Source organism: Mercenaria mercenaria, chromosome 16 (assembly GCF_021730395.1).
Source record: "Mercenaria mercenaria strain notata chromosome 16, MADL_Memer_1, whole genome shotgun sequence".
Lineage (NCBI taxonomy): Eukaryota > Metazoa > Mollusca > Bivalvia > Venerida > Veneridae > Mercenaria > Mercenaria mercenaria.
Genome location: NC_069376.1, coordinates 11,855,862 through 11,882,585, shown reverse-complemented (window position 1 = coordinate 11,882,585; position 26,724 = coordinate 11,855,862). Strand labels below are relative to the sequence as shown.

Here is a 26,724-nt window from a genome sequence, read left to right as displayed (position 1 = left end):
ATATGAGTGGGTGTTTAGGGGTTTTGGAAAAAATAATTTTAATTTTAAATAAAATCCATTTAAAAAGAAACCAGAGATAGAGAAATTGCACCCAAAAATTTTAAACCCTTAAAATTAAAGGGAAAAAGGGTGGGGTGGGGAAAATTTCATGAAATATTGTACCAGAGTTCGGGGATTTTAATTAAAAACGATGGGGTTTGAAAAGGTGAAAAAAATTTACATATAGTTTGAATAAAAAAATTTAAATTCAGTAATGCGGAGACAGAGTAAAAAGGCATCAAAAACTCCAGAATAAGGGGCGTATTTGGTATATACGTTTTGAAATTTACGAAAAAGCTTTTAAAAATCAAACCTATGGTATGGACACATTAAAAAACAAGGCACCCCCTTGGGGGGTGCTGACGCTCATTGATTTTTTTTGTATAATAGAAATATTGCTCCCCATGATTTCAAGTCAAAAAAAGGGCCATCATTTTCCCAAAAAGAAGGAGAGTTATGTTTCTTGATGTACAGTGTCCACTTATGATGGTGAAAAACTGTTGCAAGTTTTAAAGCAATAGCTTTGATAGTTTATGAGAAAAGTATACTTAAACATAATACTCAACCAAGAAAATGATTTTCTAAGTCCAAAAGGGGCAATAATTATTGCAAAAAGCAGGATGGAGTTATGTTGCTTGCTGTACAGGGTCAGCTTATGATGGTGAACAAGTGTTGCAAGTTTCAAAGCAATAGCTTTGATAGTTTAACTGATTTTCTAAGTCCGAAAGGGGCAATAATTCTTGCAAAAAGCAAGATGGAGTTATGTTTCTTGATGTACAGGGTCTGCTTATGATGGTAAACAAGTATTCCAAGTTTCAAAGCAATAGCTTTGATAGTTTAGGAGATAAGTTGACCTAAATATAAAACTTAACCAAGAAATCTGATATTTTCTAAGTACAAAAGGGGCCATAAATCTTGCAAAAAGCAAGATGGAGTTATGTTTCTTACTATACAGGGTCAGCTTATGATGGTGAACAAGTATTCCAAGTTTCAATAGCTTTGATAGTTTAGGAGAAAAGCTGACCTAAACATAAAACTTAACCAGGCAACGCCGACGCCGACGCCGACAACCGCTCAAGTGATGACATACCCTCATCATTTTTTTCCAAAAAATCAGATGAGCTAAAAATGGGATACATAGATTACTCGATTTAAGTGTGTAATCCAATTTTATCGTAAATCAAGCATATCTTTTTTGTAATCAAGTACAACAAACATAAATGCTGTCTCATACAGTAACTGAAATTAAGATGTAGTGTAAGATGTAATGTTTACAGTTACCAAAATGTTAAAACTATTTGAATGAAGGCTCAAGAATATTCAGGAAAACAGCATTGGTCGACAAAGGCACATCAGCAGAGCACATGATTTTCAGGAAATGATACAAACAGTTATTATTATTACCCTGTAAATGATTTCAAATACTGAAAGATTATTTAGAAAATCTAAAATACGCTTTTGAAAAAATATCTAGGAGTAAAATACCCTTTGAGAAAAAAAAAAACTAGGTGGTAAAATACCCTTTAAGCTAAAATCTTGTTTGGAGCTCTGAGAGCATCAAAACTTTGAATCTGAAATACATAATAAAAAGGGGTATAATTCATGAAATATTGTGGCAAGTGTTATGGCCCTTGTGTAACATGATATAAGTGATGATGTTGAATAACTATTTTAAGTTTGAATCAAATCCATTTAGTAATTTTGGTAATACCTGAGATAGAGTGGAAGTGCATCAAAAATCTAACCTGAAATTCTAAGTAAAAGGGGGCATAATTCAGGAAATATTGGTACCAGAGTTATGGACCTTGACTGTCAAAAGATATGGGTGATAAGGTAGAATTACTATTTCAAATTTGATTCAAATCTATTAAGTAATACCTGAGATAGAGTGAAAGTGCATCAAAACGTTCCAAGTAAAAGGGGGATTATTCGTGAAATATTGATGTGAGAGTTATGGCCCTTGTGATGTGAGTGGTGATGAGCAAACACCATTTAAAAATTGAAACAAATCCATCAAGTAATTACAGTGATAAAGAGGAAATGCATCAAAACTTTAACCAAAGTGCATACACAGAAGAACACCGATGCCGGGTCGAGCAGGACAGCTCTCTACACTTTGTATAGTCGACTAAAACTTACCAAAAACTTTTGCAATCTGTCTTAGTAACTGTGAAAACTCTGCCAAATTATTTGAGAATCTACGCATCTATTGCGAATTTGTCGACTGGACAGACAGGTAAAAGTCTGACAGACTGGTACACACATCACTTTCCTACAGACCTGTAGAAATAATATTATACGGTATGGTAGTGGTTAATTGGTATGAAAATATAATGCTGCATTTACTGTAATTATGGAAGCATCCATCAATTCTTAAAATACCAGTGTAGTCATACTCAATCCAAAACAAGAAACCTGATAAGATTCTGTAAGTGAAAATTTCTATGAAAGCAAGGGCATTTCAGTATGTATTTTTTTAATTAAGTTAGCTCCCTTCAATTGTAAAATCTGTTTTATAGAAGATTGGACATTTGTTGCTGCTTTTTAAAGTATTGGTAACTGTTCAGCTCTTATGTAACTCTAAATGCAGTTTTTAAGTGGTAAATTATTCTTAACAAAAATTACCTGGTTACTTATTAGATATTTCTATAACTGCCATGAAATCCAAATTTCCACCATGGTTCCCTCATACACCATATAGAACAAAGACCTGCATCTCTTCTTCAGTTCTGAACTAATTGTCTGTAGCCATTCTGCTTTACTGTTACTTCACACTACAAAACAAGAGACATTTTCAGAGTGTTTAGAATGAAATATATTATGAGAAGCAATTTTACAATTTAATGATAATCATCTAAAACTCCTAACTTGTAACTTGAAACTATAAAAAGTTTCCTTTTATGAAATTTCATGCAATGATATTCGTAAGTGAATCTATGTCAAGGGGCCTCCGTGGCTGAGTGGTTAAGGTTGCTGACTTTAAATCACTTGCCCCTCATCGATGTGGGTTCGAGCCTCACTCGGGGCATTGAATTCTTCATGAGAGGAAGCCATCCAGCTGGCTTACATAAGGTGGGTGTTTCTACCCAGGTGTCTGCTCATGATGACATAATGCATGAAGGGGCACTTGGGATGTTCCTCCACCATCAAAGCTAGAAAGTCTCCATATGACCTAAACTTGTGTCGGTGCGACGTTAAACCCAACAAAAAAAAACAAAAACAAACAAATAAAAAGAATTTATGTCAGTAAGTAAAAGGTTTAGACTAAACAAGAAAAAACAATACCTAAAATAACTGCCGTTCAAAATTTATGTCAGTAAGTAAAAGGTTTAGACTAAACAAGAAAAAACAATACCTAAAATACAATAGGAGGATACTACGTCATCGCGCACCTGCTAAAACGATCGTCCGCGGACACCAAAGGTAAACAAACCCGTCGCTCGGAAAGTAAAATTTGATCTTTATTTATCAACACTGACTTTTTGCAAAATCTCTTTCGGTGCATCGAAGAACTATATGTCCTATAGTGTCCCCGGTGTATATACTTTTCTAACAGTACTTGTAGTTTTATAGATTACGATGTTCAAATTTTTTTTCTCAAAGATCCACTGCGTAGACGGACCCATAGATTTGCATGTCTGGCTTAATAGCCGCTTATACAACTGTGCACGAGCTCGAACAATTGTCGTCGGGTCTTCCAAAATGCCCATACACTATCATCAACGTTCAAGTTTGTCCCGTGGTTATGTATTTAGGATGTTTTGAGAGAAAATTTAAAAAGATCCATCATGTAAACGGCTGATGAAAAGATCCACCATGTAAACAGGTGGTAAAAAATCGATCCACCAGGATGTAAATTAACCTGAACTTCCTCCTTTTCTTTTTTTCTAGTTATGCTAATATTCTTTTAATAAATATTAATTGTATATTTCAGAAAATGTTCGTCTGTGCTCTATGCGCTAAAGAATATAAAAGCAAGTCTAGCTTAATTAAGCACGAGAAGAGGCATGCGGGCGTTGGCAAGCATAAATGTCTTCAATGTGGTATGCTTGCCTTCTCCAGAAAAGACTTCGAGACGCACATAGCCAGGCACAGCAATGACAGACTATATGTATGCACCAAATGTGGTATGTAATTAAGCAATGGCGATTTCTTTTGTAAATTCTGTTAGTTCATTGCTGATTTAATAGCATCCGAAATATTATGACTGATCATCTTTATAAACATAGGTCATAGACCTATAAACGTAGGTCAGTCACAATTCATTACGTCTCGTGACGGAAACCCGGTCTCGTTTAGCTTTCGAAATAAAATCTCACTATTTTCACCTACAGTTTTGATTATTTATTTTATATACACATCTAGTATACTTATTATATGAATGAAAAGAAATAAAATATTCCTTCAAAATCTTTTAAGTATGACAAGTTAAAATGACTTAAGTTTCAACATACCCAAATTTTGCTTCTTCACTATGCTAGATCTATATGCTTATACAGTTAGTTAACGGAATGGCAGATCTCAATTCCTAACAACAAACTTATTTTTAAAAAGTGTTTGGACATTATCATTAATTCCAGTTTCTGTGAAGACTTATCATTATTTAGACGCATTTGAAGTGATGATAAGATGCTAAAAATGTATTTTCAATGGTCCCCAAGTCGAACTGTTAAAATGATGCAATAATAATAACACCACACCTGTTCCCGTAGTTTGATTTAAGACTTAGTGTAATGATATTAGTAATGCTAGCGCAAAAGATACTTACATATCTACTTTAACCTTTTCAGGTAAGACATTTAAAACGCAAAAAGACATGCAAGATCACTCAAGGCTAGATAATTCTGATGGGAAATATGAGTGTGACACCTGCGGGTCAAAGTACAAGAAGAAATCGGACCTAACGGAGCATGTGAGAAAACATAGTGGAGAGAAACCTGAAAGATGCATCGAATGTGGGAAGTGTTTCCGGTTCAAGAACAATCTCCGTAGACATTTAAAGACACATGCAAAAGGACCGCAGGTGTGCTATTTTTAGCTCATCTGATTTTTTGAAGAAGAAAAAGATGAGTTATTGTCATCGCCTGATCGGCGTCTGCGCCGGCTTCGGCGTTGCCAGGTTACGTTTTATGTTTAGGTCAGCTTTTCTCCTAAACACTGGTTAAGTTTTATGTTTAGGTCAGAAAAGTTGACCTAAACGTAAAACTTAACCAAGAAAACTGATGTTTTCTAAGTACAAAAGGGGCCATCAATCTTGCACAAAGCAGGATGGAGTTATGTATCTTGCTGTACAGGGTCAGCTTATGATGGTGAACAAGTGTTGTAAGCTTTGATAGTTTAGGAGAAAAGCTGACCTAAACATAAAACTTAACCTGGCAACGCCGACGCCGGCGCAGACGCCGATCAGGCGATGACAATAACTCATATTTTTTTTCTTCAAAAAATCAGATGAGCTAAAAATGGCACACATTGTTACAGCATTAACATTTACATGCCACTTGTACCAGCCTGCGGTCCTTTTGCAAGTGTCTTTAAATGTCTACGGAGATTGTTCTTGAACCAGAAACACTTCCCACATTCGATGCATCTTTCAGGTTTCTCTCCACTATGTTTTCTCACATGCTCCGTTAGGTCCGATTTCTTCTTGTACTTTGACCCGCAGGTGTCACACTCATATTTCCCATCAGAATCCTCTAGCCTTGAGTGATCTTGCATGTCTTTTTGCGTTTTAAATGTCTTGCCTGAAAAGGTTAAAGTAGATATGTAAGTATCTTTTGCGCTAGCATTACTAATATCATTACACTAAGTCTTAAATCAAACTACGGGAACAGGTGTGGTGTTATTATTATTGCATCATTTTAACAGTTCGACTTGGGGACCATTGAAAATACATTTTTAGCATCTTATCATCACTTCAAATGCGTCTAAATAATGATAAGTCTTCACAGAAACTGGAATTAATGATAATGTCCAAACACTTTTTAAAAATAATTTTGTTGTTAGGAATTGAGATCTGCCATTCCGTTAACTAACTGTATAAGCATATAGATCTAGCATAGTGAAGAAGCAAATTTTGGGTATGTTGAAACTTAAGTCATTTTAACTTGTCATACTTAAAAGATTTTGAAGGAATATTTTATTTCTTTTCATTCAAATAATAAGTATACTAGATGTGTATATAAAATAAATAATCAAAACTGTAGGTGAAAATAGTGAGATTTTATTTTGAAAGCTAAACGAGACCGGGTTTCGGTCACGAGACGTAATGAATTGTGACTGACCTACGTTTATAGGTCTATGACCTATGTTTATAAAGATGATCAGTCATAATATTTCGGATGCTATTAAATCAGCAATGAACTAACAGAATTTACAAAAGAAATCGCCATTGCTTAATTACATACCACATTTGGTGCATACATATAGTCTGTCATTGCTGTGCCTGGCTATGTGCGTCTCGAAGTCTTTTCTGGAGAAGGCAAGCATACCACATTGAAGACATTTATGCTTGCCAACGCCCGCATGCCTCTTCTCGTGCTTAATTAAGCTAGACTTGCTTTTATATTCTTTAGCGCATAGAGCACAGACGAACATTTTCTGAAATATACAATTAATATTTATTAAAAGAATATCAGCATAACTAGAAAAAAAGAAAAGGAGGAAGTTCAGGTTAATTTACATCCTGGTGGATCGATTTTTTACCACCTGTTTACATGGTGGATCTTTTCATTAGCCGTTTACATGATGGATCTTTTTAAATTTTCTCTCAAAACATCCTAAATACATAACCACGGGACAAACTTGAACGTTGATGATAGTGTATGGGCATTTTGGAAGACCCGACGACAATTGATCGAGCTCGTGCACGGTTGTATAAGCGGCTATTATGCCAGACATGCAAATCTATGGGTCCGTCTACGCAGTGGATCTTTGAGAAAAAAATTTTAAACATCGTAATCTATAAAACTACAAGGACTGTTAGAAAAGTATATACACCGGGGACACTATAGGACATATAGTTCTTCCATGCACTGAAAGAGATTTTGCAAAAAGTCAGTGTTGATAAATAAAGATCAAATTTTACTTTCCGAGCGACGGGTTTGTTTACCTTTGGTGTCCGCGGACGATCGTTTTAGCAGGTGCGTGATGACGTAGTATCCTCCTATTGAAATAACTGGCGTTCAAAATTCATGTCACTTTGATTTTCCTTGAAATTAATTTCCCCTGTTATTTTGCGTTATCTGAATAATTACAAAATCAATGCATGTAATGTAAATTTGTTGAACAGAAAGGAAAAATGAATATATTTACGGATACTCTTAAATTATTTTACCCTGCTAAATTTTTATCATGCACTTGTCTATCTTTCAATTTGGACAGCACCATTAACTGTTAATAGGGATGTTTACCAAAAAGATACTGACTGAATGGCGAACAGAGCAGATCTTGATCAGACTGCAAGGACAGCTTATGCTGATCATGATTTGCAATGGTTGCTAAGACAGAATAAATTGTGTCCAGCATTATAAGGGTAGAGGGACCAATGATAGAAAGAGGAAGAACAGAACAGAAAATATCTGGTACGAATCAAATCTCGGCCATCAAATATTTTAAACAGGCTGCTGGTGTAGTATATCATTATACCTGAACAGAAACCTAAATTCCTGATTTCTTTCTTAACTGTTTTTAGTAAAACATTCTGTGAAAACAAACCCTATAATTTACCAAAATAGAATTAAGCAAGGGCATTTGTGTGTATGTGTTTTTTTTTTCAAATTTGAGTTACCTCCCTTCAACTGTAAAGTTAAAAAAATATCCGGCTTAAGAAGTGCAGTTGGATTTACTGGAAAATAATTCTAAATACAAATTTATGGTGGGTTTACTTACCAAACCATTTCATGTCTGTGACCCACAATGTTTCCCATATACACCATGTTGAACAGAGGTCTGTGACCCACAATGTTTCCCATATACACCATGCTGAACAGAGACATGCATCTCTTCATTTTCTAAATTTCATGGTCTGTAGCTATTCTGCTTTTCTGTAACTTCACACCTACAAAAAAGTAGAATTTTTTGAAAACGTTTTGTAAATCCATCAAAGTTCTAAAGATGCACATTAAAACAGCACAAATTTAATGAAAATCATCTACTGCAGTTGGACAGACTGACAGACATTCCATCAGCAAACACTTATAAAAGATAATAAGCACTATACCTAACATTATATACTTGAATTTCAAAGTTACCTTCAATAAATGTAAAGTTGTATGATAATGGTAAAATCATTCAAGTAGATTTAAAACAGTCTTCATGCATCAGTGAACACGAAGGTTTGTAGTATGTGGAAAGGAGTCTGAAAACAAACTATGTGTAATATCAAGAGGTGCGGCAAAAGTTAGTTCCCTTGGTCCGAACCTTTATTCACATAGGTTGCTTGCCAGTAACCTCTAATGGTTACATGGAAACATGTATCAATGATCTACCTTATCGATTCAAATCTGCACCATAGTTCCATCAGTCAACATATAGAACAATGACCTACATCTCTTCAGTTCTTAAGTTACTGGTCTCCAGCCATTCTGTGTTACTGTTACTTCAAACTACAAAAAGAAATATAAAGTGCACAGACAAATTAGATGCACATATATCACAATAAAATCAAGCTGGAGAATTTTAGCTATATAGCTGTAATTTGGTAAAAAAGTGCCAAATAAATAGATCCTATTTTTTTTTCCATTTTTGGCACTACTGAATATAACAGAGAACCAAATGGACATTATTTCACTTTTCATAAAATAATACACTTCACCTTTATATTTGCATGTTTTCTTGAAAACGAAAGTACGGTATTTATTCTGTAGACTGCTTTCTGGAATGCTGCAATACGATGGTCCCTGACTTCAGATGACTTGCACTCACTGCATACCATTCAACACCATCTTTTCTTTTCATTTTCTTAAAGCAAATGTATGAATATGAATACGTTGTGATAAATAGATCTCCGACGGAATGAATATCTAGAAAACTGTATCAAAATTGATCTGAAGTAACTCAATTTTATATGAAACAAGGATTGTAATGTAATACCTAGGTTTAAAATCGGATAATTAAGATTTTAACTGTACATTTCAGAAGTCAGACAAAACTTGTTCAACTCTACAGTAGCTTCAGGGTGTAAATACATCTGTGAATTAATTACTAAGTTTACGGAAGTTGAAAAAAATGTGTCTGCAATGTTTTCCTGTATTATCCTATATATACTCAATATATTCTGTGGTCGAGGGGGGCTTCCCAGGTGACCGGCAAAGGTTATGGTCCTCCCACTCCCGCTAAAACTCAATTATCATTGTTAAAAGCAAGGCTGAAGTACATTTATAATAAGAAATGTTGTCAATAGTGCAGAACTGTTTCAAAAGGCTAATTGAATATTGATTATATCTGTGAAATTAGACCAAACATTTTTAACTTACTGTGCATTGCTCTTTGTAGTATATAAAAATGTTAGAACTGTCATAATCATGTTGTGTTTTAAGATAAACTTCAGGTGCACAAGTGTTACGTTACAGAATCAACTTCTTTTATTGGTATATAACCTTTTAGTGTTCTTTTTCTGAAACTGAGTTACCTCCCTTTCACTGTAAAATTTGTTTTATTTTTAGAAGAAAATTCAGCTTTTCTATAACTCAGATTGCAGCTGAATTAGAGGAAAATGGCTCTAAATGTAAATGATCTTCTTACCTGTCACATGCTTTCTGTCCACTATGTTTCCCACACACACCATGTTGAACAATTTAGCGCTGTATCTCTTCATTTCTCTTCAAGGTCTGTAGGTATTCTGCATTACTGTCACTTCTCACATTGCACTGCAAAAGATTTGTTTGTTTTTTGTTTTAGGTTTAATGCTATTTTTCAACAATATTTCAGTTGTGTTCCGGCCAGCAGAAATTTAACCTTTCCTGTGAGTGTTCCTGGATTCTGTATCAGTACAACTTGTTCTCTGCAACTGGCAATTCCGCATATGAAACAGAGGTTGAATAAAATAATGTCACAGAGAACATGTGCCAAACACGTGGCCCTAACTCACGGATGTGCAGGCTGATCTTGGTCTGCACTGTTCGCTATGCTATCAATGAATTTTCAGTGAACACCCCTTTGAATTATAAATGTTACTGCCCAGATTGAATGACAGACCAGTCCATTTTAGAAATTTAGCAGGGTAAAGGTTTATTGTTCACACAGTCTACAAAATATGTTACAGTCAATATTGACTTAACTGATCGGTATTCCTTGACCAACAGACTATATGCACTGGTCACAAAGGCAGAATCACTTGCCGACACTGGTAACAGCAGGCTAAAGGTTAAACAAGAGCTCATCAAACACGAAATGCCCCCCTTGATGCATTCAGTAATTGTACAAGGAACAGAAATTATTTGCTCACTGTAAAACAAAAATTCTACTGTTCTGGTTAAATGTGACATTGACCTTTGTCCTATTGACCTCAAGTTATCTTCCAGAAACCGTTTAACTGTTCCTGGCCAATCTGACCTTGAACTTTAACCAAATGACCTCAAAATTAATAGGGGCCATCTGCTGGTCATGATAAATTCTCCTATCAATTTTCCTGATCCCTGGCCCAAGAGTTCTTGAGTTATCGCCGGAAACCATTTTACTGTTCCTGGTCACTGTGCCCTACTGACCTCAAAATCAACAGGGGTCATCTGCTGGTCATGACCAACCTCCTTATCAACTTTCATGCAATCTTGAGTTATCATCTGGAAACCTTTTTAACTGTTCGGGTCACTGTGACCTTGAACTTTGACATGCTGACCTCAAAATCAATAGGGGTCATCTGCTGGTCATGACCAACCTCCCTATCAACTTTCATGAATCTAGGCCCAAGCGTTCTTGAGTTATCATCCGGAAACCCTTTAATTGTTCAGGGTCATTGTGACCTTGACCTCTGACATACAGATCTCAAAATCAATAGGGGTCATCTGCAGGTGATGACCAACCTTCCTATCAACTTTCATGATCCTAGGCCCCAGTGTTCTTTAGTTATAATCCGGAAACGGATTGGTCTACTTACAAGTTTGGTTAAAATCAAATCATAAATGAAGTTGCTATTGTGCAGACAAGGTCAAAATAGCTAATTTTGGCCCTTTCAGGGGCCATTACTCTGGAACCCATTAAGGGATCTGGCCGGTTCAATAAAGGAACTGAGATCTTACGGCAACACAAGTTTTGTGCAAGTTTGATTAAATTCAAATCATAAATGAAGTTGCTATTGTGCAGACAAGGTCAAAATTGCTAATTCTGGCCCTTTCAGGGGCCATAACTCTGGAACCCATAATGGAATCTGGCCAGTTCAAGAAAGGAACCAAGATCTTATGGTGATACAAGTTGTGTGCTAGTTTGGTAAAACTCAAATCATAAATGAAGCTGCTATTGTGCAGACAAGGTCAAAATAACAAAATTCTGGTCCTTTCAGGGGCCATTTCTCTGGAACCCATAATGGGATCGGGCCCAGTTCAAGAAAGGAACCATGATCTTATGGTAATACAAGTTGTGTGCAAGTTTGGTTAAAATATAACAACAAAAGAAACCAATATTGTGCATACAAGAAATAGTTGACGGACGGACGCACGGACTGACGACTAACGAAAGATGATCACAAAAGCTCACCTTGTCACTATGTGACAGGTAAGCTAAAAACGGGACAGTGAGTTTTCACGTGTTTATTCTAGGACTGTAACGGGTATCCGAGTCAGGGTTTTTTTCGGCCGTTTTTACAGCCGTTATTCAGCTATATTCCCAATGCCAAAAGTATTTTTTTTTTCCAAAATGAGTGCAAAAATTCCCAATCTACATTGTGAAAAAAAAAAATCATCAAAAACTCCCAAAAAAATTGACCAAATTATGGACAATTTTGTAATGGAAGTATGTTAAAGATGTTCTAAAATGTGAAATAAGTGTATGAGAAAAGTCTTTAAACACATCCTTACTTTATCCTATGGGACTAAATATTTCCCAATTTGGAACATTTACGCGTCAAAATTCCCAATTTTGGGGGTTTAGGCTATGTTCCCAAATTAGCTTCTATAAAAATAGATTTGCGAAAATAAAACTAGCAATATTGGAAATCCAAAACATACAGAAGACGAATGTGAATGTGTTGTTCTCAGATCTTTGTTTAGAAAATCAGGTACTTTAGTCTGATTGTATCTCTTGAACATATGATGGAATCTAGCTGGTTTTCAATAGGATCCGAGATCTTATTGTGACTTAATTTGTGTGTAAATGTAGTTAAAGTCGAAAGTAAAATGTCATGGCCATCATGTTCATAAGGTGAACATTTCGGCTCCTTCAGGAATTAAAATTCTTTTGAAAATCAGGTCGTGTTCAAAGAATTGTGGACAGACGACGGACGAAGGGCAATCAAATAATCTCATCTTGTCACTAAGAAAAAAATCTAAACTTTTTCCCTTTGGGACACTTTAAGATGCTGTGTTAAACGTCTAAAAAAAAAAAGGATATTGTGAAGAGGTAAATTAGCCTACTTGTAAAAAGTCTTAACTCCAGTAACACAGCTGCTCAATGGCATTTTGTTTTGGTATGCTACATATTAGTAATTGTTTTTAGTCAGTTATGTTTATCATACGATGCAGAAGTTGCATGTGATCAAATTAGAAAATTATATTGTCACTTGATATTATGTATTTACGGATGTGCAAATCGATGTCATATTTATTCTACACTTTCAGTTTCTGCTGCTACCTAATGTCAAAGTGATTTCATGGCCTACCCAATCAAAATTCTGGGAAAATACTGTTTACTCCAATTTAAAGTCAATAGCGAACATTAAGGAAACAAGATCCACCGTAATGCGTTGCAACTGTACCCACCGCACACTGCATTGGAATGATTTTGGTTGACTATTTGGTATGCTTGCAATGAAAAATCACCGATTACGGAGAAAAAGTTTTTTCTTGACAGTGTCATACTTACATTTTGATGCAAACGTGCTCAGGGGTTCTTTTATACAAGATTTTACCATTTATTATATAAATTCTACAAAAAATGGCAGTCCCTCATCAAACTGTACAGAAGTGTTTACATTAAAGACAAAGAATTGCACTGAACAAGTGTTTGTGCCTGGTTTTGCCTGGAAGAATACACATGTGGGCTCCTGTCTCACTGGTTGTTTTCAGTCAAACGTGAAACACTCGTTAGAAAAAGTACCGTTGAAAGCGTAAATATAGTCAATCGGCCATATTTCTCCACCGCTTCTGCGACAAATCCTCCACGGCCACTGCGTTGGAACCACCGCTTCTGCGAAAGCTATGGCCAGTGTGAGTATAGGAAAACAGAATCAATGATATTTTGAGTGTATTTGTTATTTACTTTAAATCAGTAGACTTAAACGAGTTCGATCCTCGGGCGGGGCGTATGTTCTCCGTGACTATTTGATAAACAACATTGTGTCTGAAATCATTAGTCCTCCACCTCTGATAATTTATGTGGGGAAGTTGGCAGTTACTTGCGGAGAACAGGTTTGTACTGGTACAGAACCCAGGAACACTGGTTAGGTTAACTGCCCGCCGTTACATGATTGAAATACTGTTGAAAAACGGCGTTAAACCCAAAACAAACAAAGAAACTTAAACAAAGACAGGAAATACTAAAAATAGTAACATTATGTTAAGCATATTTAGTGCCTTTTTCAACTTGCATGTCATGGTGTTAAAATATTTCCACATTTTCCTATAAAAATCTTGTCACTTCTCCCTAAAATTTTAGCCTAGCTTAAGCCCTGACTTTCATCTCAAAAACTAATTCTTGACAAGAATTCACAATGACTGTGTCACATACTAAAATGGTATTTTTAGTGACATCTGAATACAAACAACTGAAGATATGCATAAATTTATGATTATTCAAAGCCTATGATAGACATGAAAAATGATAACTGAAAAATAAAATGTGTTTAAGTGTTTCATGGGAAAAAAAGTTATAAACCCTGTTTTATATTTTACATTGTAATGCAAAAGCGCATGCGAATTACGCACACGCCAAGTTTGTCTATTATTTTTTCCCCTGAAAAAAAAGTGGCTATTAAAATTTTTAATAGCCAGGGCTAGCATGGTAGAAAAAACCTGCGAGTACTCGGATATCCACAAGTTTGACCAAAGTTTGAGTACGGATATTTCGTCATTGTCAAGATCGTTGGATCGCGATCTTTTTCATTAATACATGCAATATGTAAATTCTGTCAATAAAACTAAAATCAAAGCCATTAAACATGTTAAATGTCTTCAATGAATTTTCTTGCACATCTAAGACGATTACGCGTTGTCAGATTCTAAACCGGATGTAAAACAAATGTCTTAGGCAGAGTTAGCATTTGGTCTTATATTCAAACTAAAATTAATATGAAATCTGTCACATTTATCATTTAAGTTTAAATTTAAAATTCAATAAAAAGTTAGATACGAAATTTCTGTCCAACAAATAAAATTTTCTTATCAAAAAGTGCGAAACTGTTACTTAATATTGTGATATTAATGATCGACATCATATCGTTAATCTGCAAGAATGGCACAAGTCCACCCGCGAAACCTTACTTTAATTAATGAGCAAAACATTAAACATCTATAGGTCAAAACTATTAACTGAGCACTATGAGAACTGCAAAGTTTAGATTCCATAAAGAAAGAAGTACAAAAATAACAGCCTTGCATTTTTGTATCATTATGTTCGTTGCTGCTGGTAATCCATGGTTCGATCTGTGAATCGTCAGCCCCGAGTTTTTATCATTCCAACTCTGTGGTGCCAGGTTGTGGATTATACCTGAACATACCACTGCTGAACCAGTTGGGTTTCGACATTTCTGGCAGTCAAGATTACAACAACAACAATATGGCAGACAGTAAACGCAGATAAATGCAAGGGCACGGTAAAATTAATTAAGAGAACAATATGCATGACATTTACCAAGAAACAAAGTGGATTTTGGCAGCATTATGCATAGAAATAAAATTCTGTTTATTTTTGTTAGAGAACCAGTTTTGGACGAATACGTACGCTCTCTAGGGAATCTGCCGAACCATAAAAAATGGCTTCTCTATCACTAAAATTATCTATATACTGACGAACAACGTCTACGTTACCGAAAGGGCACGGTAAAATTAATTAAGAGAACAATATGCATGACATTTACCAAGAAACAAAGTGGATTTTGGCAGCATTATGCATAGAAATAAAATTCTATTTATTTTGGTTAGAGAACCAGTTCTGGACGAATATGTACGCTCTCTAGGGAATCTGCCAAACCATAAAAAAGGGCTGCTCTATCACTAAAATTATCTATATACTGACGAACAACGTCTACGTCACCGAAAGGGGTTCGGCGGTTACGGAAGATAGATGATACTGTTGCATGGTGGTACAGTAAGGTGTCTGACTTCAATTCACGTGTTACAATCATATTGTGGTATCCAGACATTTGTTGAAATTGTTCCTTGTTGTAATTTTTGATCTTGCCTGGCACTGGGTACGAAAGTTCTATGTACGAACATCGAAGGCTTATTGCTTCATAAATAACTTCATAAAAGTTCTATTATTGGTTAAATCGATAGCACTTATCCGTAAATAGTTTTACAATTCATTATTAGTTGCAGTCATACCCTTATTTACATGTAAACATGCTTAAAAGTTGACGTAGAGCAACTGCCAGCGAATGTCAGCCATTTTGAAATTATGACGTCATATTTGGGTTAGTATAAATACTGGGCGTTCCGTATCGCTGTAGTCACACAGTCACACAACCGATCAGCATCAACACAGTTGTGTTGAAAACAGAAAAGCTAAATCTCTCTTATCCGATAATAGAATATGGATCGTAATAATACTTGTTACATTTGCCTGTTCTCTCATTCCAGTGCAGATCAGTTGATTGTTAACTTTGTTATAACCAAAGAGCTATAAATAATGTATTTATAGTTCTTTGTTATAACCAAAGTTTTGCCAAATCTGGTACACTACCAAATCTAGTAGATCTAGATATACCGCTAGATCTGTTTACCGTCGTCTGCTAAGTCAAATCTAGATAGGTCTTTTATATATATCCTTATTATACCGTAGAAGTGGGTGGATATATCTTTGAGCTGGAGATTCAATCCGTATGTAAAAGTGCGCAGATGCTTTAGAAATCACAACCGTAGGCCTAAATGTGGGCAGACTAATAACAGCACCAGAAACAATTTAAGGAATCTGCCCATATAGGCCCTATCAGTGTCAACGTTTTCTTTGTTTGAATACTGAAATTACTAGATCTACAGTGTATGTATACAATTTTTACCCGTGCATTGACCTTACTAACTATTGAATCTACTATTTTCTCCCCATTTAAAAACATGTCGATACGTGAACCAAGATATTTGAAAATACTTTGGGAAGGTATTACATGACCGATACTTCCTTGGGGGACTCCACGTAAGACATCGGCAGATTTTGATGAAACTTTGTTAATATTAACTATCTGAGTTCGTCCAGTAAGATAAGATTTAAACCAATTTATTGACTGAACACCCATAGCTGTAAGCTTGTTACAAAGGATAGTATGATTGACGGTATCAAACGCCTTTTGAAGATCAAATAAAATAATGCCAGTATATAAACCTTTAGAATTATTCTGTTTAATATAGTCTAACAGATTTATAAGGCAGGTATCGGTAGAATATTTGGATCTGAAACCTGAATGAAACTGGTATAAAAGGGAAATTCTTATGTAAGTATTCAGAAAACTGATTATATACAGAAAAGCTCCAGAATTTTAGAAACAACCACTGAGAATATTTACAGGTCTATAGTTACCTACTTCAGAGGGGGAAGACTTTTTATAAATAGGTCAAAAACCCTTTGCTGTTTTCATGCCGTCAGGAACAATTCCGGAATCAATAGACATATTTACAATGAAAGTAATAGGAATCTTAAAGACATCTGCCCCATTTTTAATAAACTTATAGACGGAATACCATTTTAACCCGTGCTCTTCAAGGCATTAAGCTTAGTTGACCTTTTATGGACAATTTTTTCTGCGACATAGTTTATTCTAAAACAAGTAGGTTCATCTGTATTTCCATAAAATGATCTAAAAAATTTCGAATTACTTTGCTTAGGTGACCTATGACAACAGTTGGTTTTGTTTTCGATAAAAACAGTTCTATGAATAAAAATTCATCAGACTGTTCACATAGGCCTACTTCGTTTCGAACATTAAATGCATAATCATTTCGGATATGCATGCATACCCCGCCTCAGTATTTTTGCTCGGCAGTCTGTCAAGTCCCTTGATGTGATGTATCAAGTGCACTTTATATGGGTCTTCGACTGGCAAGCACTACAAGACACCGCTTTGCTGGTAGCTGTGACTCCTTTCTTTTAGACAGTGCATGGATACTTTGCTTGCCGCTGTCTATAAGAAGTAACGTTTACCACTGCAGGTCCAGGGTTTGACTGTATGTCACCACATTTGAGAAGGCACAGAACAAAAATACTACTAATATTTGGACGAAAGGTAGCGTAAGGTTTCACGGAGCGTACACCTTGATCACAGTGATGACGATCTATGGTTATATGTAGAGATTGTGTGATCAATAGTCCACTAACTAGGTATCGGTAGAGTAATTCAAATATTTAATTTAATGGTGTTTAGCCTAAACCAACATTTTTTGAAAAGGATTCATTATTCCAGGCCATATAATTGTGAGCTATTAATATCACAAACAAAAGATTGCAAAGATTCTCAAGAAGAATGCCAATGGTTCAAATGTCACATTATGATAAAGACTCAAGAAGGTTCCATGAATTTTTCATTAAATACTTTTTGAGCTAGGCACATTATTAGGTGTAAATGTGCATATTTACTATTTCAGGGGCCATAACGCTAAAAAATATGTGACGGAGTCAGACGAAAAATAGGAGGTACGCCAGGTTAATATCATAATGAAGACTTATGCAAGTTTTCAACCATTTATATTAAATTACTTTTGAGCTAGGCACATTATTAGGTGAAAATGTGCATATTTACTATTTCAGGGGCCATAACGCTAAAATATGGGGGCGGAGTCAGACGAAAAATAGGAGGTACGCCCAAATTTAAAATCATGATGAAGACTTATGCAAGTTTTCAACCATTTATGTTAAATACGTTTTAGCTAGGTGCGATACAAGGTGAAAATGTGCACTTTTGACTATTTCAGGGGCCATAACTCCAAAAATAGTATGGCTGGAGCCAGGCAAAAAAAAAAAAACAACAATAGGAGGTGCCCAAGTTCATATCATGGTAAAGACTCGTATCAGGTTTAATCAATTTATAGGAAATACTTTTTAGAAAAATAGGAGGTGCATATTTATATCATGATAAAGACTCATACAAAGTTTGATCAATTTATATGAAATACTTTTTGAGCTAGGCGCGTCACAAGGTAAAAACGTGCATTTTTGATTATTTCAGGGGCCACAACTCTAACAGACCAAAATGAAAAATAAGAGGTGCGCAATTTCTTGACATGATAGATTATTAAGGTATTATTAAACGTATTTTTGCATTTTATATACGAGAATATTGAATACATAATCAACGTTCAGTAGACTACTAACAACCTACAATATTACAATATCAAACAGAATATATAATGCTAAGTAAATGCCTGCCAACCTATAAAAACAGTCAGACATACTTATGCTAGACCAGACGAACAAATCCTATTAAGGTACCTAGAAAAGTAGTTTTATGAGACGATTCATATGTTCTCAGAATAAACATCTTTTAATAACACAAAGTCTACAACACAGAGACAATTAATTATTTTTAAATAAAACAACAGAAAACATTAGTCATTAACTTATATTAAACATTCATTCAATATCTTTGTGTAAATTGCAATATATACGCCGCAAAAGGTTGGCAACGTTATAATGTTTCAAGCAGTATCCATTCGTTTCTGCAGCCATTCTTATCTGTACAAACATAATGACTTAGGAGACAAGGGAAGTATTTGTATGAAATCCATAATACCACCCTCTCTCATTATAGAGTAATTTTCCGTACAAAGGCACATACCCACATTTGTCACCTTTCCTGATAAAAACTCGTTGATATAGTAAAAGTCAACTTATGAAGTAAAAGATTTGGGCTTTAAATGCAACTTTTACTCACTGTCCTAAGAAAATATGTTGAACTTCTGCAAGAGAATGAAATAAACGTTGAGAACATTGGCAAAAACATATTTAAATACTTTCCGAACCTTAGTTCTTTTGAACGTTTATTTTGTGGATGAAAAGAGCGCTTTAAAAATCTGGTAAATAATATTAATAATAAGGATCCTTTGCAGCGTCCTCCGGTTCTTATGAAAAAGAATGTCCTATCATAACAGAAGAATTCCGAAATCACACACAGAGAATTACGTATCCACACGGAGAATTACGTAAACACACGGAGAAGGACGTACAAAATGAGAAGACGTAAACACACGGAGAATGACGTATTTATACGGAAATTGCAGATTATTATTACTAGTTACTACCTTCAGTTAAAATTGGGACTGATTTCACTTGATTCATTGAAAGTTTGTATATACTGCCCCGTGTTCATCTAATTCCGTTACTGTACGTCAAGTGTGTTGGAAGGATTATGACAAGCCGTTTGCAATATGTGATGTATGTTTTGGTTTATTTAATACTCTCGTGGTACTCATCTGTTCCCTGATACAATCGTACCGCTGACACGTGACTATGCTATCTACATTGGGTTTTATTTTATTATACATGTACAGAGACATTTTCTTTCTAGTCTGGTGGTAGAAAATATCAGACAAACATTACTAACTCCTAAAAAATGGGGTAGTAGTGTGTAAATTGCGACAACAATTGCTTAAAAAATCTTCTTCTTAAAAACCACTGGGCAGAATTACACCAAACTTCACAGGAATGATCCTTGGACGGCTCCCTTTCAAAATTGTTCAAAAAATTGAATTCCATGCAGAAGTCTGGTTGTCATGGCAACTGAAAGGAAAAAACTTTAAAAAATCTTCTTGTCCAAAACCACAGGGCCAAGGGCTTTGATATCTGGTTTGTAGCATCATCTAGAGGTCCACTATCAAAATAGTTCAAATTATCCCCCTAGGGTCAAATATGGCCCCGCCCATGGGGTTACATTTTTTATAAATACTTATATAGGGAAAATTTTGAAAATCTTCTTGTACAAAACTAGATGGCCTAGGACTTTGATATTTGTTATGTAGCATCTTCTAGTGGTCCTCTACCAAGATCGTTCAAATTATCCCCCCAGGGGTCAAATATGGCACCGCCCCGGGTGTCCCAGGTTTTACATAGACCTATATAGGAAAAAAAGTTTAAAAATCTTCTTGTCTGAAACCACATTACTTAGACCTTTCATATTTGGTTTGTTTGCATTGTGTTAGGTTATGGTTCTCAACCAGAATTGTTCAAATTGAACCCTTGGGTGAAAAGAGGCCCTGCCCTGGGGGTCCCAAGTTTTATATAGACTTTAGAGGAAAAGCTTTAAAAATTTCTTGTCTGGAACTATACGACCTAGGCTTTTGATATTTAGTATGATGCATTGTCTAGAAATCTTCTACCAAAATTGTTAAATTTGTGCCCCTGGAGTTAAAAAAAGGCCCAGCCCTGGGGTCACTTACTTTTTATGTGAGTTATAGAAGAAAAATACTTAAAAAATCATCCGATCCTATTTCCTGTCAGAATAATTTGTATATTTGATGTATTGCTAACACTTAAGCACAGATAGTGCTCGACTCCCTTTTCATGCTACCTTTGTTATAATTATTGTTGAATTGCTGTTAATAATAGACTTTGGGTCATTTCTGGCTAATTTGGGTTCATTATGTTGATAGCTGGATCTCAGCATCACACACTGGGCGCTTTCGGCATACAATCCCGTGTAACTTTGACCAGATCACCCGAGTTCACCTGAGTGACACGAGTAACAATTGTAGTCCAAACGCTTTATCGGGTAACTGAAAATGATGGAGAACGTTACCTATATGCTAACAGTAAAAAGCTTCCGAGCTGTAACAATAATAAAGAATGGTTGCTACTTTTAACCCATAATGAGGACAGACAGTCCGGTATCGTTGTTAGAGATGAACTGGTACGACTTCTGTCAGAGTGAAAAATAAGATTGGATTATTATCAATCGACTTTTCAGATTCTGGGATCAAGTAATACTTGGAAAAATGTTCAGTCCATAATGTTTAATAGACTAGAAATTTCTATTTCATGTTAATTTATACTTTAAACTATTTCCGAAGCAAGAGCTATGTACAACTTATATTAATCCTCTTATGTCTACACATGACTCTACTACCCCAAACCATTTCAAATTAAAAGGGTGTTTGGTATAATTATTTCTTTACTTTTTCATTGTTGTGACTGAAATTCATTTAAGGAAACAGTGGAGACCCTGATCACATGATCTGTTTTGCGGTGTTCAATTTGCCAAGACCCATTTATAGGACATTCGGCATAAAAATCAATCTGGACGGTAACCATTCCCACGCAGGTGTGAGAGAATCAATTTTCCACATTTGAGCTGAATGCCAGGGACAGTTGCTGATACATTTACCATTTTCAACTATCTTTGTATATATTGACAGGTGATCGAATCCACAAGTATGTTTACACCAAGGACGTTGATATCACTTAGGCATGTCCATTGAAGAAATATGTTACGAAAAGGAATAAGCTCAACTCTTCTGTCTCTATTCTCCCATGCTAATGCATTTCTTTTCTTTTTTGTTTTAATGAAAAACGTCTTTGTTTAAAATGACATAACTGAATTCATTATACTTACAAATAGCACATAACAAACAGTATGCTTTTTTTCAAACTTTGTACGTAGTACAGTAATGAAATGTGCTAAATGCTAGTTTGACTTTTAAAAGACCAAGTACCAGTTCTTGATGTTGTTCAATTGGGTTCATCACCATTTCCAACAATCGTATTGCCATATATGACTGAGAGTCACTAATGGTAATAAAAGTTCACTCTCCCTGGCAAGCTTAGCAACCTAAGTGGCTTACTAGTACGCTTTCATAAGGAACTAACAATTATACATTCGTATGAACTGAGGTAGATTGCAAATGGCCATGGAACGAATTTCTTCGCTAACCGGATCAAACCCGTGACCTTTGGACTGGCAGTACAGTGCCTCAGCTACTGAGCTAACTATAGAACAGTACCATATGAGTATGAAAGAAGGTTTGTCGGCAAGTAGGGATGTTGATTTTTTTACTTATAACTTCAACATCAATGTGTGGCTTATTTTCTGGATTATTTGTTCTTATCACTAATTATGTGTTCTTAAGCCTACATGTTTTTTCTCAAAGTTGTCCTTTGTGAACCTAGAAAGAAAACTTAAAAGCTTTAAGAATCAGATCAATAATACTCGAAATATGCTTGACATGGATGTTGCTGTAAGAAGCAGATTTCTCAACCTCTGTCCTATTCAGCAGTATTACAGATGGAGGCATGAATGCCAAAAGAGCATTTCAAAGTTACTCTGCATTTAGAAGAAAGTAAAAGGTTTTAAGATAACAATGACAGCACGCTCCACTATTCGAAGGCAATTGTCAATATGAATGACTTTCGGTTCTAGAACTGAAATAATGATTCAATGATTATTTGTCTTGATTTTGTGATCTCGCTTTAAAACCCTAAATAGATATAAGAAGTTTTCAACCTAGTACCGCCCTTAGTTTAGACAAGAGCATCTTGAAGGTAAAAATTTAACCGTCATTTTCTTACTACAAAAAAGGGACATAACTTTGCCAAAATTAAAGTAAGTGTTATGGAACTTGATACTTTTACATTGCTTTACAGCCCTGAAGACATGTGAGAAATGTTAACCCAATGCCCCCATTAGTTTTGGGGTTAGTAACTTGCATGCAAACACAACAATATCTATATCTAATAATAATATCTAACTTGTCCAAAATTAAGGCTATGGGAATTGATGCTTTGACCTTTCTTTACATCGCTAGAGGCATGTATGGAAGATTCAGTCCAATATCAAGTTTATCCGCTATACAAGTATTTTATCGACTACTATGAGAATGCTGTGTTCAGGTTACATGCCAGTTAATAGTGATTACAGTTGTAGTCGGAAGTATCTTTATATATTATATAGTGAGATGAAATTTCTTGTGATGCACGAAAAGTTCGTGCCAGACATCATTTATGATTTTAGTTTGATATTGAAAATATTGAATAGGAAAATAGTGTGCATGTACTTATATTTATATATGGAAGTGTATTTTGCAAATATCTGTTGTGTAAGTTTATTGTGTACACAAAATGTATATTCAATTTACGTGCATGTTATGCACATGCATGGTATATAAAATCTTTTTTAGCACAATGACTACAAAGATAATGTACCATTTTTACATTTGTTTCGATAAATACGCAAGGTCTGAGAGACAGAAATAAGAGACTACGATTAATTCAGTGGTTGAGTTATCAGAAAACAGATATTGCTTTCTTACAAGAGACACACTATTCGAGTGACTTAGAAATTCTATTGAAAGATGAGTTTCGTAATTGGGATTTGTTTCACTCTTTTGGAAATTCAAATAGTAGAGGTTGTTCTATCTTAATAAAGAAATCACTTCAGTACAGTAAAATAGATGATTCTTATGATACAAATGGCAGATATGTTTTGTTAAACATTGAACTCCATGAAAATGTTTTCACACTTTTATGCGTATATTCGCCAAATGATAAAAAGCACAGAAACTCCTTTTACAAAGAAATATCTGAGCTCTTGATAAATTTTAGTCAAGGTGTAAAAATCCTAGGAGGCGATCATAATGATGTTCTTTCAGTGAATGATCGTATTTACAAATCCTAAATCAGTACCTGTTTCAAACTTAAAAAGTCTCATAAAATCCCATAATTTAAAAGATATTTGGAATTCAAAAACAGTGAGAAATGTCAGTTTACTTGGAAGAAAAAAACAGTACCGAAAAAAGTAGAATTGATTTTTGGCTGATTGAGGAAACTTTAATACCAATGACGTTAAGTTGTGATATACGACCTGCTCTAATTCAGTGTACAGATCACATGGCAATTCTTTAAAACTTAGAATACCAAATAGGAGAGGAAAAGGGTTTTGGAAGTTTAATAACTCCCTATTATATAACGATGAATATATAGAAAATATAACTAAATTAGTAAATTCTATAAAATCTGTACATACCGAAAATTATCAAACAAAATGGGAACTCTGTAAATTAGATATAAGAGAATATTCTATAAAGTTTTCAAAATTAAAAGCTAGACAAAGGAATAATAGAATCCAAAAGCTAGAAATAGAACTAAAATCTCTACTTTCTTTATCCGAGAATCAGCTAAATGATGAGATAAGAAAACAAATCAATAGACTTGAAAATGAAATCGAATCATTATATAATTTCAAAACTCGAGGTGCCCAAATAAGAGCTAGGGTGCAGTTTCTCGAAGAAGGAGAACAAATTCTAAATATTTTCATAGTTTAGAAAAATCGCGACAAGTGAGAAAAGTTATTACATCATTAAAAGTTAATAACAAAACAGTAACTCAAACTGAAGATATTTTAAAAGCAGAAGTTGAATTTTATAAAACATTATACGACTCAAAATAGATATAAATAGTAAAGACTGCGATTCTTATATAAATGAAGTGCTTACAGAAAACATAAGACTAAATAACCAACAGGCAGAATTATGCGAAGGCAAATTCTCAATAAATGAATGTTTCAATTCTTTAAAAGATATGAAGCTAAACAAAAGCCCGGGCTTAGACGGATTAACTGTTGAATTTTACTTGAAATTTTGGCATCTGATTGGAGAACTTGTTACGTATTCATTAAACGAAGGATACGAAAAGGGTCAACTTTCAAACAGTCAAAAACAAGGTATTTTTTCATTAATTTACAAAAAGGTGACCCAGAAAATTTGCAGAATTGGAGACCTATTTCATTGCTTTGTATTGACAATAAAATTGCAGCTAGAGTCCTAGCAAAAAGACTACAAAAAGTTCTTCCTTATATTATAAGTTTAGATCAACAAGGATACATTAAGAATCGATACATTGGATATAACATTCGACAGATTCAAGACATTATAGACTATACAGATATTTTAAATATTGACGGGGCTATTCTATTTTTAGATTTTAAAAAGCTTTCGACACGGTTGAATGGAATTTCATGTTTACAGTTTTAAGAAAATTTGGATTTAAAACATCATTCTTACACTGGGTCAAAGTGCTTTATTACGAATATTTCAAGTTGTATTTTAAATAATGGATGGAAATCTGATTCCTTCAAAATATCTAGAGGAATTCGTCAAGGCTGTCCATTGTCAGCCCTCTTATTTATAATCGTTGCCGAGATTTTAGCTTTAAAGATACGAAAATGTGAAAATATCCAAGGTATTTCCGTTAAAGACAGTCAATTTAACCAAACTCTAAAATTAACTCAATTAGCCGATGATACCACTTTATTCTTAAAAAACGAAAATGATATTTCAAAAAGCCATATTAATTATCGATGAATTTGGAAAATATTCTGGTTTAGAATTAAATGAAGTAAAACAAATGGTTTATGGATAGGACGTTCTAAACAAAAAGTCTTGACTTTTTTGAACAAATACCATTTACTAATTCATATGTTAAATCTTTAGGAGTTCATTTCGGAAATGATTCAAAAGAATGTGACAAGTTAAACTGGGATTCAAAATTAAACACATGTCAATCAATTATAAACGCATGGAATAAACGAAATCTTACTATGTATGGTAAAATTCTGATAATTAAGTCTATCTTGTTACCAAAAATAACATATTTACTACAGAATACAGTTCCACCTAAAACAATAATAAGTGAATTCAACTCAATGTTCTTTAAATTTCTCTGGAATGGAAAAATGATAAAGTAAACGAACGACAACAATAGGTCACAGATTAGATGGAGGGTTAGATATGATAGATATTTACTCCTTTTGTAAAACATGACAGTTAAATGGGTTAAAAACTTAAAAACAACAGAAAATGCAAATTGGAAAGTAATACCATCTTTTTCTTAAACCAGTATGGTAAAAATCTTCTCATATTCAATACTAACATAGATTCAGTTAAAAGCCTTCCAAACGTAAACTTGAAAATTCCATTATTTTATAAAAATTTAATTGAAACTTGGATAGAAATAAAACAAAAAGATGATAAAACAGAGAAAGTACACACTTTTTATGACATTCGCAAGCAACTTATCTGGGAAACAGATTATCAAACACAAAGGGAAGTGCTGTTTTTCAAAGCGTGGATTGACTCTAATTTTATTTTTGTAAATGACATTATTTCAAACAATGGCGAAATAGATCCAAATTTTATCTATGAAAAATTAACCAGAAAGCAAAATTGGATCGCAGAAATTAATATCATTAAACAATCTTTGCCTAATTCATGGAAACATAATATGAAATCCGAAACGTCTGTGCATACTAAAGTTTAAAACATATTACGATATTCGTATCAAAGGCAAACTTCTCGAAGAAACCACGAACAAAGACATATATAATATCTTTGTTTCTTCAAAATTTAC

At 34.5% G+C, this 26,724-nt stretch overlaps 2 protein-coding genes and 1 long non-coding RNA gene across 3 annotated transcripts; 1 reads left to right on the top strand and 2 right to left on the bottom strand.

The window, feature by feature from the left end:
* Nucleotides 1–1,860: 1,860 nt before the first annotated feature.
* LOC123545436 (zinc finger protein 22-like) lies at nucleotides 1,861–5,077 on the top strand. The gene is made up of 3 exons (XM_053527494.1): nucleotides 1,861–1,872; nucleotides 3,974–4,166; nucleotides 4,830–5,077. The coding sequence occupies exons 1-3, from the start codon at nucleotides 1,861–1,863 to the stop codon at nucleotides 5,075–5,077; spliced, it is 453 nt and encodes a 150-aa protein (XP_053383469.1).
* A 113-nt stretch (nucleotides 5,078–5,190) lies between these two features.
* On the bottom strand, nucleotides 5,191–6,632 carry LOC123539509 (zinc finger protein 22-like). The gene is made up of 2 exons (XM_053526118.1): nucleotides 6,444–6,632; nucleotides 5,191–5,780 (listed from the first exon to the last, which is right to left on the bottom strand). Exons 1-2 carry the CDS (start codon nucleotides 6,523–6,525, stop codon nucleotides 5,527–5,529), a joined length of 336 nt encoding a protein of 111 aa, XP_053382093.1. The 5' UTR covers nucleotides 6,526–6,632; the 3' UTR covers nucleotides 5,191–5,526.
* A 575-nt stretch (nucleotides 6,633–7,207) lies between these two features.
* Nucleotides 7,208–15,717, bottom strand: LOC128549474 (uncharacterized). The gene is made up of 6 exons (XR_008367737.1): nucleotides 15,353–15,717; nucleotides 9,781–9,905; nucleotides 8,852–8,997; nucleotides 8,526–8,642; nucleotides 7,927–8,095; nucleotides 7,208–7,280 (listed from the first exon to the last, which is right to left on the bottom strand). It is a non-coding gene; the product is annotated as an uncharacterized LOC128549474 (long non-coding RNA).
* Between the last annotated feature and the right edge of the window lie 11,007 nt (nucleotides 15,718–26,724).

Bases quoted from the DNA above. Each gene is read 5' to 3' on its own strand.
- LOC123545436 (XM_053527494.1), top strand. The intron at 4,167-4,829 runs GTATGTAATTAA...TAACCTTTTCAG, and splicing joins ATATGTATGCACCAAATGTG to GTAAGACATTTAAAACGCAA.
- LOC123539509 (XM_053526118.1), bottom strand. From the start codon at position 6,525: ATGCTTGCCTTCTCCAGAAAAGACTTCGAGACGCACATAGCCAGGCAC. The intron at 5,781-6,443 runs GTATGTAATTAA...TAACCTTTTCAG, and splicing joins ATATGTATGCACCAAATGTG to GCAAGACATTTAAAACGCAA.